Source organism: Sceloporus undulatus, chromosome 4, assembly GCF_019175285.1.
Source record: "Sceloporus undulatus isolate JIND9_A2432 ecotype Alabama chromosome 4, SceUnd_v1.1, whole genome shotgun sequence".
Taxonomy (NCBI): domain Eukaryota; kingdom Metazoa; phylum Chordata; class Lepidosauria; order Squamata; family Phrynosomatidae; genus Sceloporus; species Sceloporus undulatus.
Genome location: NC_056525.1, coordinates 82098449 through 82114485, shown reverse-complemented (window position 1 = coordinate 82114485; position 16037 = coordinate 82098449). Strand labels below are relative to the sequence as shown.

The window sequence follows — 16037 nt, the reverse complement described above, 5'->3', positions numbered from 1 at the left end:
TTTAGTAAAGGCAGCAGTGCAGTATTTCATTTGACAAGATAGCAGACTTCTTATCATTGCCTTTAAAAGGGTGTGTCTTTTTAAAATATACTTCCAATTTTAATTGCAAAATTAAAATACAGTCAACCCTCCGTATCCACATATTTTTTTATCCATGGATTCAATCATCCACGGCTTGAAAATATTTTTTTAAAAGTATAAATTCCAAATAGCAAACCTTTATTTTCTATTTTATATAAGGGACACCATTTTACTATGCCATTGTATTTAATAGCGTCTGAGCATCCACAGATTTTGACCCACTGAATTGATATATTGTCATTCAAATTTTTTGCTTTGAAAATCCACTAGGATCTCTCTATATTATTTGAATTACGTATTATTTAGACTTCTATAATGCCTAGATTTCTGATACTCAGTTTAAATATTTATGTAGCCAAAGTATGCAGTACCAGCTATGCCCAAGAAAAAGGCATCAACAGGAGTATCAAGGTTTGAAGGAAGAAGAGTTGTGAGAAAAGAACCGGGATGGGACTCACAAATCATCCCAGTGGAGACTGAATATACACAAGAAGAAAAATAGCGTGGGAAGGGGAATGGATTGGAGTATTCTAGAGAGGACATTGCAGGTGGTCTGGCATCCTGAACAGACATAGTCTCCACACTGCAGGTCTGGTCTGTAATATTCATATCAGTAAATATGACATTTTTGAATGCATTTAGATTCCCCAGAATGGAGATTTTCCTCTTTGTTTTACATGGGGACAGAGCTAGATCTGTGCTCTTTCATGAAAGCTTCCTGGAAAGCCCTTTCACCACTGTACAGTTATAGTACTATGATTCCAATTTAACCCCCATGGTAACATCTTGTGGAGTCTTGGGATTTGTAGTTTTGTATGCAGACAAGCAATCTGGCTGGGAATTCTAAATGCCTCACTCCTAAACTGCATATCCTAGGATTCCCTAAGATGGAACCACAGTAATTTAAGTTGGGCCATAATGCTGTAACTGGTGCCATCTGAAAGGGTTCCAGAAATGCCTGACTGGAAAGTATTTCCAACCTACCCCTGCCCTCCTGCTGAAGGTGAGTCTTAGGTGCAGCATCTCCCACAGCCAAATATAGTTCAATATTTACCCTGGATCTAAATATGCAAAACCATCAAGTGCTTTTTTTTTCAGTCTACAACATTTCATTCTAACACCTTTTGAGTCAGTTTGTTTTTTAATATTTGGGTACTGTACAATTTTTCTCCGGCAGCGGCAACAGAAAAAACAGGAAAGGTTAATGACTTTTTTATCACACAGAGCCTGGGAGGCAGGGGGACTGGACAGAAAAGTTCTGGAATATTAGTCACAGCCTGGCTTGTGTTCCACTTTTATGGAGCTGCTCTCACTGCCAAAATCGTTACATGGAAAATTGCTGTAAATGGGAGGAAAGGACATGATGTTACTAGAGAAACAGTTTGATACTGCACTTCAGCAACAAAAGAGTGAATCTGAAATGTGAGGAAAGTTCCTGCAGTTTTCCTTCATATGATGGCCCGGCAGATCCTCAGTTTTAAACTGTACACATCCCATACACTGGGTACTATGAAAAAAAGAAGATGTACTAAATTGTACAGTTTATCTCCAAAACTAATTAAAATCCCACCAATTTATGGTTCTTCCATGGATAAAGATGCCAAATGTCTAAGGAATATGGTGGTACAAATAGGTAGTGACAGGAGAAAAGAATTTTATTTATTTTCAGTAATTCTGGTCACCACGTATTTTAAAAAGTTCTCAAATTATGCAGTTTTAAAATGGAAGGACAGAGCTATTGTGCAAATCAGTTATATGCTGAGGGTTGTGAGATAGTGTGTAGTAGTGGTTTGAGCAATGAACTAGACTCTGGAGATCAGGGTTCGATTCGATGCTTGAGCATTAAAAAACCACTTGTTGATCTTAGGCACATCACACTCTCTCAGCCTGAAAGAATGGCAAAGGCAATCCCCCTCTGAAGAAATTTGCCAAGAAAACCCTATGATAGGTTTGTCTCAGAGTCATCATAAGCCAAAAATAATTTGGGGGCACACAACAGCAACAACTACAGGCTGAGGTACAATGAAATCATTTGACCCAGGCAACAATTCACTAGTAAGTACATTCACTTGATTACATCACCAACTTTCTAAGTGGTTGTACAATATGGCACATTACTGTCCTGCTCTTCTCACCTGTGTGCTACCATTATACATCAATGAACTTTGCGTAGATAGGTTTCCCAGCCATTTCAGTTCAGTTAGCAGCTTTGTGCCTCACACTGAATTGAAAAGATAATGTTTTGTGGTTGGGAAACTACACCTCATGTCAGATGTCCCCAAAACTGTAGTGACTGCATGCTTGAGTTCACAGTTAAAATGCCAACGTTTTAGGTGCTTTTGATCTGGGCCACATAAATTAAAAGGATGGAATTGACCAGATGAGTTTATCTAAATGTCCCAGTCTTATTTCTCTTGCTTGTTGGTTTGTTTGAAGTAACACAGTAACAGCTCAGTTTCCAATGAAGATTTTCAAAGTGAGAACAAAAATTAGAAAATTAAACATAGGGATGCTCCCATTGAAAGATGATAGTAAAATATTCTATTACTACTAGCAAAGCAAAATGGGGTCCATCTCTAATTAAAACCACAAAAAAAACTGCATAAATCCTCATATCGCAACAGCAGCTAGGAAATTTGTGTGCCTATGTATAGGACAGAAATCGTGCAATGCAGCTACACAGCCAATCATGCACAAAAATGCATACCATCTTTTTCCAGCACTAAACAGATTATTATTTCTTCCATTGTGGGGCAAATGTGTAATTCTTGTGTTGTTTTTTTAAAATGTTCAAATGATGTTTCTGTTGTTGTAGGGCTTGTTTGAGATATTTTTTGGGAGGGGGCAATTCCCAGCACCTGCTGCAACATTTTATTCCCATCCTCAAGGTTTCTTTTTACTCCAAAAATAATGGAATGAGCGGACACATAGGTGAAAGCAACCAGCAAAACCCAAGAAACTATCCATGGATAAAGAATCCGTGGATACGGAGGACCGGCTATATGTCTGAAGATGGCGTATTTCACTACTCTAGCCTGGCAATGCTATAGTTTCGTTCTCAAGAATCACATGAGAGAAAAATAACATAATATAGATATTTTTTGGCATTCTAATTCACTGTGCTCCACAGTTTCTCTCTCTCTCTCTCTCTCTTGATAAATTATATTCAAATACAGTCAACAACAGCTGTCATAACAATCACATTGGCTTACCTGGTTATTTGCAAGGTACAGATAATTTAGGTTTTCCAGCTGGTCAAATACCTCCTCTGGAAGTCCTTCAAATAATAAGAATGTTTTGATCATTGGTACTTTTAGGAAAAGAGTTTACTACAAAGTATCTCCTAAAGGATTTCTACCTATGTTAATGTTTTTTCTGTAAAAATAACTAGAAATATCTCACACAGAAATGTCTAGAAAGATCTGAATGGTATTTTATTTTATCTATGTGCTTACATATAAGCTTGAGGCCATCCAGACAACTACTCCAGGGTCACCTGACAGCTCTGACCTACTCAGTAGCATTTTTTAATTTTATTTTTTTACCTTGAACAGCAGGTTTCTGTCCCAGATAATAAATTTCTTTTGAAAAGTCCCTAATTTTCACATATGATTACCCAGGTAAATTGTACTTTGAGAGACATGTCTCTCTTTTTTTAGCATAAGGGATTAATTTGTGTGGGGTTTTTGGCTCCCTTCTGTAGTATTAGCACTTGGATAAAAGCAAAACATAGTCCACAAAAGCTGTGGGTTGGCAGTTCAAAGACTTCCTTTAGCAATGGTCATTTGTTCAAGATGTGATGATGCAGGTGTTCATCTAAGGCAAATAGTTCTTTTGGTGTTGGTAATAAGGATATGGTGGCGCAGTGGTTAAATGCCTGTACTGCAGCCATTGACTCAAAACCACAAGGTTGCGAGTTCAAGACCAGCAAAAGGGCCCAAGCTCGACTCAGGCTTGCATCCTTTCGAGGTCGCTAAAATGAGTACCCAGACTGTTGGGGGCAAATTAGCTTACTTGCTAATTAGCTTACTTGCTGTTCACTGCTATGATCTTTGGAATAGCGGTATATAAATAAAACATATTATTATTATTATTATTATTATTATTGTTGTTTCCCTTCTAAATGTAGCTTTTTCGTGCATCTCTAAAGAGTGATACTGTACTCTAAGCTTGCATTGTCTAACAAGAATGATCTAAAAACAAAACCATGCAATTTCTATCCATAGCTGACCAAAGATTTCCTGCTCCCTTAAGGGCTTGGGAGACTTCAGCCTTTATTGTTCTTGTTTACTTTGGACCACAAGATCCACCATCAGACGCCAGCTGCAAAATAGGGGTTATACTCCAAACACTAACTTTCCCTAGTTCTGGTAAGTGGGGAAAACATACATATCACTATCCTGTTTATCTCAGAGGTATTGACTTGAAGATTTCCTGAAGACTACCCCGAAGAGCTGATCACCATGTATTCCCATCTTTTGGTTGCCTTCTACTTGTAGTTTTATGAGTGGTTTTCAGTTTGCTGTTGTACAAGGTGATTCAAAATGAATGGTGCTTTAATTCTTTTTAAAACTTTTATTGTAAACACTTACTGATCTTGGAAGGTAAGCAGGGGCAGCCCACAAACACTACTATGTGTTGTAGGCTATATTTCAAAGGCAAGAACTACCAAAACCACCTCTGAGTATTTCTTGCCTAAGAAACCCTATGAAATTAATGGGGTTGCCATAGGTCAATAGACAACTTGAAGGCACACACACACAGCATACCTGGCTTTCTTTCAAAAGTTCTTGTTTTGCTGATGTTAAACAACTGGGAGTCAGGCATCCATCCATTGGAAATAATCCAAACATCTACTGGTAAACCATTATATGGGTGTAATTTTCAAAGGCAAAGTCTCTCTCTCTCTCTCTTTCTCTCTCTCTCTCTCTCTCTATATATATATATATATATAGCGCCAAATCCTGCCTTTAAAAATGCTACACATTACCCTTTGGTGCCCCCAGACGTGGAGTAGCCTCCCTGACAGGATACTTTGCTACCTGAGTGGAAGAACACAATGGTACCTCCTTACATTCTATGTGCATAAGCCAGCCAGATGAGATTTCAAATCTCTCTTTGCTCTAGTGATGGGAGAGCTTTCTTTCTATCACAGCAGATAGTGGTAATGGCTTTCTTCAACATCTTTCTGCTGCCCCCTAGCATCTGGCAATTCAGGTGACCAATTCACTCTGCTTAATGTTAAGAGTTGGTCCTTGTTCGTGAACATTCAAGTACCACTCTCCGTCCCCACTTTTTTCTTTCAGTTCTTTCCTCAATATCCTTCCTTAGCAAAATTCATTACTCATCTTTTGACTTCAGACCTCAATCACCAGTTTTAAGTATGATGCAAAAACATCTACCCATCTTTTCCCCCTTCATAACTTTTTTTCTCATTCTCTCCTTTTGTTTTCTACTCACATGCTGTGTCATAGGCTGCTGCCACACTGCAGAATTGATGCAGTTTGACATCCCTTTAACAGTCAGAGCTTCATCCTATGGAATCCTGGGATTTGTAGTTTATTGTGGTGCCAGAATTCTCTGACAGTGAATACAAAATATCTCTTGAAACTACAAATCCCATAATTCCATAGCCTTGAGCCATGATAATTAAAGGGGTGTCAACTTGCATTAATACTGCTTAGACAGTAAGCCAACCAGGTGTCTTACAAACCTATGCAGCTTTGTAAGACACAATACATATGGAACAAACTGAAATAAAGTTTAGGGAATTATGACTGCCAACAGATGACTCAGTGGCCTGCAGAAAGCTAAAGAGAAGATCAAATTACATTTCATTCCTCTTATTATATGCTGAAGCAATATAATGGAGGGATAATACAAACAACAGCTGAAACCCAAAAGGAAAAAAAGAGCTTTTGGAACTCCCTGTTCCAGGACATAGTATCTTGTACTTAAAACATCATTCATTCATTCATTTATTTATTTATTTATTTAAAACGTCTAAGGAAGATGACAATATCACCTCTCTGGGAGGCCTCTTTGATGCTGAATTGCTTTCAACATCACAGTTTTTCCCAGTTCAATCACATTTGTGCAAATACAAATTATTCCATTTCAGCACAGCTTTATCCTTGAAGAAAGGAAAAATCCCATGACAATGAGCTTTCATTATGAAAAACTACTAAAAGAACTAGAGCCTACTTTATCTGACAGATAAACTATGATACTGGTCCTGTATGGGTCTCTTTTGTGGCCTGCAGAGCTGTTATATATCCTCTAATATTTCAAAGATGAAAACCGAGATGTATGTGGCCAAGCAACAGCAGAGTATGATCAAGATGGCAAAAGTTATTAATGAGGAAGAAGACATTAGCTAGGAGGGGATGCAGCAGTTTGCTTCTCCTTGAGCCAGCTAGCAAGGGCAAGATTCCACCTCATCCTTTCTTCTGTACTTCCCCACTGAGTTAACTGAACGCAAACCACTTTTGCACTTTGAACTCAGTTTGCAACAATCAAAGTAAGCTGAGGACAAAGGAGGACATGTGGAGGAGAGAGAAAAACTGGGACATTTTAAAAGCAGCTGAAAAAAATGGGTGACAGAGGACTAATTGAGATTGTCCCCACCTATCTAGGATAGTTGGAGGATGTAGTGATATTATCATATGTTTGCCAGCACAGACCTGAGCCAACCCAACACATTTTGCTGCCTGAAAGAGAGGACAAGTGGCAGCATTTTACCATTCCAGGTGAAACAACAGTGGCATACCAGCAATGGAACAGAGCATAAAATCACAACTTTATGTAGTTCAGAGGGAACCTAGTCTATCCCCTTGCTGATACAGAAAATCCACAAGTAAGACATTCCTGACCTCTGTTTAAAAGAACTACTGTACGCCTTAACACAACAACCTCCCATGGGGTATCGTGGTTTGAATCTTGGACTGTTACTCTGGAGACCAGGGTTTGAGTCCTTGCTTGGCCATGAAAACCACTGGTTGACCTTGGGCAAGTCACATGCTCTCAGGCTCAGGGGAAGGCAATGACAAACCTCCTCTGAACAAATCTTGCCAAGAAAACCCTATGATAGGTTTGCCTTAGGGTAATCATAAGTCAGAAATTACTTGAAGGCACACCACAACAACAGTGAAGACTAGCTGATCACTCTGAGAGCAGTTTGCTCTGGAATTTATGATCAGGAAGTTCTTCCTATGCTGGGATCCTCTTGGTGTACACTGCAGGTATAAGGCTCTGTTACATGAATGGTTGCACCTTCTGTGGGCTTGTGCAGGGATGAGGTGGAAGGGAGAGAGAAGTATACTGGCCCCCAAAGGCCTGTTTCTCTCCTTCATTTCTTCTGCAAGCATGGGGGTCCCTTACAACTTGGGTGATTTTAACAATTGCCTGTGATGCTCTACAGACAATTGTCCAAGCCACCCCAGAAAGAGCACTATAATTCTGAGGACATCCCCTGCCCCAAAAAATAGTCAGCTCAGAGCTGGCAGACTATTATCCTTCCTTTCCTCTTCTTTTCCTTGCTGCTGTTGAACTTGCAGACCTTTGCTTGCTTGCTCATACAACTATGCGGCCCGCGGAGGCCTTTCGGCCGGCCCCTGGCTGCCACCGCTGCCACCACCAATTGTGGCTTTTCGCCGCTCTGGGCACCGCCATTTCCCCCCAAAATGGCGGTGAAGCCTCGCGCAACCTTCCCCGCCATTTTGGGGGAGAAAATGGCGGTGGCCTAGAGGCAAAGTCTTGCGCGACCACAGAAAAGGTCCTGTGAGACTTCGCTGCCATTGGCAGCGGCCTCTAGGAGGCTCGCTGCGGCCGCTGGAGCCCTCAAACAGGGCTCTAATGGTGGCAGCGGGCCTCTGGGAGGCCCGATGCCCTCGCCGGTGCCCTGCAGGAAGGCCCCGGCAATGGCAAAAGGGCCTCCCAGAGGCCCACTGCCACCACCGGAGCCCTCTTGGATGGCCCCAGGGATGGCAAAAGGGCCGGCAAAGAGGAGGAGGCCTCCAGTGCTGGCAGCCCCCACCGGCTTTTTTGCCGGGCTGTGACGGGGCCTGGGGCCCGGTCAGGGGCCAGCAAAGAGGAGGAGGCCTGGCCCCCGGAGGGTGGAAGCTCCGCCCCCGGCATGCAGCTCTGCCCCCGGAGGGTGGAAGCTCCACCCCCCGGCTTAGGCCCCCCCAGTCGCCTGAGGGACAGCAACCCGGCCCCCGGCTCAAAAAGGTTGCCTACCCTGCACTAGAACAATAGAAAAGAAGCTCATTCAGTCTTCTACATGACTTCTTCTCCAGGCTAAACATGTCCAACTTCCTGAACTATTCCTCATAGGGTTTGGTTTCCAAACCCTTCATCATCACCCTCCATATATGGCGACCGTATGAAAGCAGCAAGCGTGTCACTGTACAAGTACAGTAGAAAGAAAACCTTGGAGACAGGGAGGGCTGGGCAGGCAGGGAGAGCTGACCAATCCAAGTAGGCTTTGTATACAACAGGTTTTCCTGCTAAATACCTGCACATCATAAGCATTTGAATTAAAATTACCATATTGAAATTAAATCTGATGTTTTTTTAATTTTTATTTGATGTGCATTGGAAGAAGGGTAGTCTTATACGGCAAGTATATCCCAAATTCTATATTTTAACTGGAAAAGTTGGGGGTCGTCTTATATGCCCAGTTGTCTTATACGCTGGAAAATACGGTACATCTTTTTTGCCATACCTTTTTACTCAGATGCATTTTCCTAAAGCAAATATTTGGGCAGTAAAGACCCCTCCCCCTTTTGTGTTATTATCTGGCAAAGGAATAGCTGGAGGGACATTAAGAAAAGTGTGATGATGATTTATGAATATCCGCATACAGTGGAACCTCGCCATACGCGGGGGATCCGTTCCGGATCCCGCCACGTATGGCGATTTCTGCCTATGCTCAAGCCCCATTGTAAACAATGGGGCTCGTGCACAGTGGCGCGGAGGTGTGCGGGAGGCAACGGGCGCGCGCGCCCATTCAACTGAATGGGATGTGCCACCCCTTCTGCCCCGCGCGCGCCCAGGGGCTTGAGCGCATACGCTCAAAGCCACTTATAAAAAGGCCACGTATGTGGAGGCCCCACTGTACTTTGTCATTTCCCTTTCTTTTCTACGAATGATCCCTGGCCTGTATAATCTATTGAACTTTGACTGCTGATGCAGGTCCAAAGATAATGTCTCATGTTTCTTAAACTGAGTTAAATACAGTGCCTTGACTGAACTCTAAATGCAGGTTTGAAGCAAGGTTCACTTAGTCTAAGAGAAGAAAATCTGAGAAGAGTCTAGGCTAAAGGAGATATTGCATAGGTAATCACCTGTCCAAGAATACAACATACAGTCAACTCTTTCTGTACATTCATGCTAGTCAGTTATAGCTTCAGCCTGTACTCATCTTAGAGTCTTCTAGTTTACCTTTGGAAGTAAGTCGGTTGTTTTGTAAGTTGAGTGTTTCTAGCCTGTAGAGACGAGCAAGCTCTTCTGGAAATATTTCTTCAATCTGGTTATTCTGGAGGAACAGAAAAGATGGATCAGGAATTCAAGGCACTAAAGAAAGTTCCCCCCTTAATAAAATAAAAAGTAACTCTGAAGATTCTCTTCACTTGGATCTGAATGCTAAGAATGTCACCTCTTAAATAGACTTGCAGAGGTGACACTGTCAAGCCCTCTGGTTTACTTGTCTGGTACAGGATGCTGCAACAGCAAATTTAGGTGTATCCAAAGGCTTGGCCATGCCATATTCTTATCACCAGCATCAGCAGAACCTCATGCTTTGGAAGCCTCTCTCAACTAAAAAAGACAGTATTGACATAGGTGGCTGTTATGTGAGAGCAAACATTCTTCAGCATCATGTAGCTAGTTGGATGCAGGCCATAGTGAGTAGACATTTGGGAAATGGTAAAATTTTAATTTTTAATTTTATTTTACAGAGTTCTGCATCATGCCTGATGACTGTACAGCTTTTGGACTAACATTATAAAAAGCTTAGAGTGCCTTAGCTCTCATAGCATTCTGGTTGCATCTACACTACAGAATTAATGCAGTTTGACACCATTTTAACTGCTGTGGTTTAATGCTGTGAAATTCTGGAAGTTGTAGGTTCGTTAGATATTTAGCCTTCTTTGTCAGAGTGTTCTGGTGCCACAACAAACTACTAATCCCAGGGTTCCCAGGGAAACTACAAGGCAAAACTCAACTGGGAACCTGACTCCAGAAATGAGCCCAAATCCTATTGTTAATTTCAGCTAGACTAGACCCATTAAATTAACTGTATCTGATTAAATTAATACTTATTAGTTTAATTAATTCAATGGGCCTCTTCTAGTTGGCATTGACTATAGGATTCATACCTTGTTTCGTTTTCCTCTACCTGTAAGGAAAGATGGCTTGTCATTTCTGGTATATCGATGGGAAATTCTTTCAATGAAAACCCTCCACAATCCACAATTCCTTCGGGGCTGCAAGCACATTTTTTGGGGCACTGTGGAGCCAAGGAATTGAGTTCCAGATCAAGTAGCTCAGATGAATTTTCTGGGAACTCATTGCTGTCTTCATTCTTCTGACCTTGAATCTTGCTGGAGCTAAGCATCAACAACCACAGCACAGGAAACAGGGATCTGAACTGTAGGTACATTTCCACTGAAACCAAGGAAACATTACAGTAAGTAGCTAATCATTATCGGGGGATTTTTAAAGAAAAGGCTGACACACAAAACTCTACAACAGCACACCACAACATGGAAACCTGAACATCACATAGATAAGCCTTGTATACAGTCAGACATTAAACAGCTAGTTCTATGAGTGATGTGTTCATAAGTATACATATGAAGATTTGCAAATCCCAGTAGTGTCATGGGGGAGGGGGTGCGGGGGATATGGACCGCACACACCGGGTGACACCCCAGAAGGGGAGGTGACACCACAGAAGGGAGGATGAGGCCTGGTTGGTCCTCCGGCCCCTGCAGGGCTCCTTGCGGCCACATGGGGCTTCTGCATCTCTCCCTGGAGCACTATGGCTGCTCCCCAGTCTTTCCCCGCTTCTGCAGCATGCTGCTCTCTTCCGGTGCGTGTGGCATCACTGGTCATGCACTTGTGCTTGCACTTCCACATGCATCAGAAGTACGCTGGAAGTTGCACACCAGACGTCCCACCCCCATAAGTCTTCCCCCCCCCCATGAGTGACCACACCAGGTGACACCAACCCTAAGGACACTACTGGCAAATCCAGCTTACTTTCTTCTTTTCATGGTAAACAAACCCAATGAACAGTTAACTTCTTTACCTTAATAGTTCAGTAGGGGTGGGAGGGGGGAATGAAAGGTACAGATTTTCCTAGTGGTGCAGTAGCAGGATATAAGAAGTTAACTTTTCCTCATTTCAGGTTCAGTATGTCAGGACTGGACTTTTAATCTTTCCTCCTGAGGCCCTGCTCTCCTTGTCAGTTTTTTTTTATCAATTTTTACTGTTAGCTGATGAACTTTTTTTTCCCCCCCCCCCCCCCCCGCTTTGCTCTCTGTATTCCACCTGTAGTTAAGTTGTTTTGCTTCTCTCATTACAACACTGAAAAATTATAACCCTTCTGCAATCTCTATTCAGAAGCAACTTTGGTTTGCATGTGTGGTCGGGTTATCTCTGATCTAGACTACAGCAACCTTCATCTCTTATATCTTCTGTTCTTTGTCCCTTCACATCTCTCCAGCATTCTCTTGCCAAAAAAAAATTGTCATCCTGCCCTTGGTGTCCTGATCATGTGATCCTTATGCTGACTTCATGTGTGCTCCTTATCCTTAACTTTCAGAACATTCTCAGTATTGCTTGTCACTTTCACTCCTCTATTTCCACTGCTTTCAGCCTTCCAAGGTCTGCTACAGCCAGCTATTATTTCAAAAAAATTCTGGCCCTTCTCTCCCACTTCATGTTTGGAACTGCTTCCCAGAACACTTATTTGATGTCATCTATCTTGGCTCCCTCTTGAAAACCAACTTTTTCCATTAAACCTTTAGCACAGACTTCTACTTCCCATGCTTTCGAGAAATTAAGTCTATAACTGAACTAAGACATGAAACAAACTGGACATTAAGGAGAATGTTTTTTCCTGCAATCAACCTGTTTTCTCTTCAAGAACAGGATTTCCTCAGAGATATGTGCTTCAGTAATTAGACTTACAAATTAAGCCTATATTGACCAATTACAAATGCTAAATAAAAGATAAATAGAAGGAAAATCCTGCTACAACTAGGCTTGACATATAGAAAAATGGAGAGGGCTTGTGTGTTTGTTATGCAAGCATGTAAGAAGCAACACCTGCTGAAATTTCCTTTGCTTTGCTGTTGTTGTGTGCCTTCAAGCAATTTCTGACTTATGGCAACCCTATCATGGGGTTTTCTTGGCAAGATTTCTGCAGAGGTGGTTTGCTGTTGCCTTCCCCTGGCCAGTTTCATAGCTGAGCTGGGAATCGACCCCTGGTCCCCAGAGTCAAACCACTAAACCATGTCTGCTCTTGTTTTTGCTCTGGCAACCCTAGCTACAACAAATAGGCATTTCACTAATGGGGAGAACCTCTGCAGAAACAACAGCCAAATGATATCTATATCTATATATCTCTCTATATAAGGCCTTAAGTCAATTGCTCCTCTGCTCACCCCTGCCTTGCCTTGCCTTGCCTTACCTCCGTCAAATGTTTTCCATGTTGGATTATCGACTGAAACCTCCTAGGAGCAGGAACCTTCACTTCCTATGGAAGTAACAACTAGTCAAAGTAGAATAGCCCTGGTGGGGGATGATGGTTGTTGCAATCCCACTGAGCTGGGGTAAGGTGATATATTGAATCTGTTCACCCTACCTACCAATATAGATTATGTGCACAAACGCATGCTGTTCCCCCCATATCTTTAAAGTATCTGAAACAGTTATTCTAGAACATGGGCAGGCAACTGTGGTCCTCCATATATTTTAGTCTATAAGATAAAGCTGAGGGGAGTTGTAATCCAAGAACATCTAGAGGACTACCATTAACAGTCTCTGTTCTGGAGCTATAGGCAATCTGCCTTTGGATGTGCCTACCTGAAGCCTTTTTTTAACATTCCTCATTGCTACAGCTCTGGGAGCTTCTCAACATTTTTAATATCTAAATTAACTATTAGTTCAGGTAGTTCAGCTATTTCACAGCATGGCACTGAAATATAAATAAAGGGTTTGGGAGCGTGAGAAAGTTCTGCTCCTACCGAGCTCTAATTTTGGCCCTGGGCCGGCACAAAGCGCCGGTCTGTACCAGGTCTCAGTTTCCCCAAAGAACAGTGTACAATTTGTTCTGGTTTCAACCTCAGAAACCACATTGGATCCAATTTCTATCAATCAGCAAGCCTTAAGTTACTTGCTTTTTCCTTGGGGCTGCTTCACCCTTCAAATTGAAAGTCTTTTATCCTGATGTCTCAAGCATCAAAGGCTTTTAAAAAAAACAACTGAATGGCTCATATAGTAACAGTATATAACAGCAAACATAATAATGTCTATTTCTGAACATATTGAATGTGGATTCAGTATAAGTGCATTCACTACAAAGCAGGGGCATCGCTTTTGACCAAAGAAGGAACTGATAGATTAAAAAGTTTATTTTAAAAGAGTCTTTAATCCAAAAATCAAGGAGGTCTCCATTTTCAACATAACTTTTCCCTGGTTCACTGCACTTCTGAAGACTCTTCACTAGTAACATCTTCCTCAGCTGTGAAGTAGTAGGTATTCTGGTACAACAGAAAGGCTGTTGGGATAATAAAGCATCTGCTGGCTTTCAGCAAGGAAGGCAATAAAACTAGGCAAGCGGTGCTGATTTCTTTTATAATCCAAAGAAAATTCTAATGCAGTTTCTTTTTTTAATAAAATCTACACTCTTGCTACAATACGTTCCTCATCCAAGGCTTATTGCCTCACTCAAGTCTGTGCAAAGATTTCTAAGTACTAAAGTTTGGCTTGGATTCTGTGAAAGCAAATACAACCAAGTAGTACAGGAGATACATACATTTCTTCCATTCAAGTAGCTGCTCTTGTTTCAGGGTTCAGAGGCAGGTTAGTCTCTGCACTCACCTCCAGCACCCTTGGCACACTAGACAGATGGAGTAACATACCTATGCAGTATTCTGAAGTTTAAGAATTGTTTCAAATCTCACCAAGAGAAAAAGTATTCCAGTTAAACATGCATAGCAATTATACAGTCAATTGTTCTAGTATCTTCAGCAGTCTGATAGGATAGTTTCTTATACCTTCTATTATTCCTCTGCAGCACAAACAGGTTATGCATTTTTGTGCATGCACTGTGAATTCTCAGCTAGTTGCAGCATATACTTGAAAAGAGCTGCCCACCATCCTCGCAAGTGTCATGATATTATAGTGTTCTTAAAAATAAAAATAAAAAAAGGTGCTGAAACAGACTTACCTCTTCTTACTTGATAAGGATAAAAGAATCTGGAGAACAGTGTTTCTCTTGTCCCGCAAAAATGCTCTGTTTACTCATGCCATGTCAATTACATTCACTCCAAGTGCCGAACACTTTCTCCCCTTCCCAAGTCAGATCCTTTCCAGATGTGATCAGCTCAACTAGAAAGGGAGAGGGAGAGAGAGAGAGAAATAGGCAACCTTCTCTCTCCCAAAGAGCATTTCCTGTCTTTTCCTATGCAGAGAGGAATTTTCCAAAGTCACCATATGGGAAAATGTAAGTGAACAGAGTGGAAGGAATTGGCTGGGGGGGAGTGGCGGAGGGGAGAGAAGGAAGAAATGCATAACTTGTGATATGAATTTGGTGACTTGCTTGCATCCAGTCACTTTTATCATCACAGCCTGTGGGAATAACACAGAAAGTGGAAGAGCAAAGCTGTTGATTCTGGGCATGCAGAGCAGAGAGGATCGTGCTTCAAAAAAGTGCATTTCCGCCACAGCCCTGTCACCTGAAGTTTTTTGTGTTTTTGTTGGTTGGTCAGTTGGTTTTGGAATAGCAATTCCTGAGTCCCTAGTCTGATTGCTCTTCACCTGTCCCTTTGCACTAGGAACTTTGGGCTGCCTGAATTTTAAAGATACAAATACCATTCCTCTCCCCTTGCCCCATTTTAATCCCTTATCCTTGACATTCTCTGCTCACCCATGGGCCTCAAGCATTCTGAGATGCCTCTCAGTAGTATCAGTCAGAAGTGTCATTATAGTGAGGGCAAAATTAAAGTATTGTCTCCCAAAATAAGACTCCCCCCAATTACATTTTCTTTCAATTCCCAAATTTTTGACATTGCAGAGTGAGACACTGAAAATTGTTGTACCTTGAACTCTTATGCTTGCTCTGTTTGTATTTCCTTGGTCACTTTACTTGTCCCCCCCCCCTTTTTTTTTTTTTAAATGCCTAACCTGTACATTTTCAGGTTCTCCTTTTTCAAGAGAGAACATACTCAAGTGACACTAGAAATAAATTGGAACCAGGATGAAATTACTTTGGTAGCAATAGCAAACATTTAAAGCAAGCACACAAATGCCCATGTGGTAACCTGTGTTGTCCCTGTGAGAAAAAGGCAGACAATCTCTCTTCTCAAGTACTTGCATTAAAAAAAATCTCCAAGGTTCCATTCCCACTGGCCTATAACGTGGATCAGGACGCGAATCATGGGTACATCGTTTCCATTTGAGCGCGCATTCAACCTGCATTGCTCCGATATCGTTCCCATTCGGATTCGAATCTGAATTGAATTATCCTGAAAATTCCGAATTTTAGGTCGATAAACCAGTTTTAAAAAATAGTGGCTTTTTAGTGAATTTTCCTGTGCCTCTGGAGTGTGATTCAGGGCAAATGAATGGGAACGAAAGGGTGTCTGATTCAGGAACCTGGAGATGGGAGGAGCAGCACTTAAGGGGCTGGCCTGGGAGTGTCACCCTCTGGGTTCTCTTTCTGC

The 16037-nt window shown here is 41.7% G+C and overlaps 1 protein-coding gene across 1 annotated transcript in view; it reads right to left on the bottom strand.

The window, feature by feature from the left end:
• PODN (podocan) overlaps nt 1-16037 on the bottom strand; it is a 33212-nt gene extending 17175 nt beyond the window's left edge. Inside the window, exons 1-4 of the mRNA XM_042465615.1 lie at nt 14543-16037; nt 10481-10749; nt 9526-9619; nt 3294-3358 (exon numbers count right to left, since the gene is read on the bottom strand). Of these exons, the coding sequence (XP_042321549.1) occupies nt 3294-3358; nt 9526-9619; nt 10481-10744 (423 nt within the window). The 5' untranslated portion in view covers nt 10745-10749; nt 14543-16037. The remainder of the gene's footprint in view (nt 1-3293; nt 3359-9525; nt 9620-10480; nt 10750-14542) is intronic.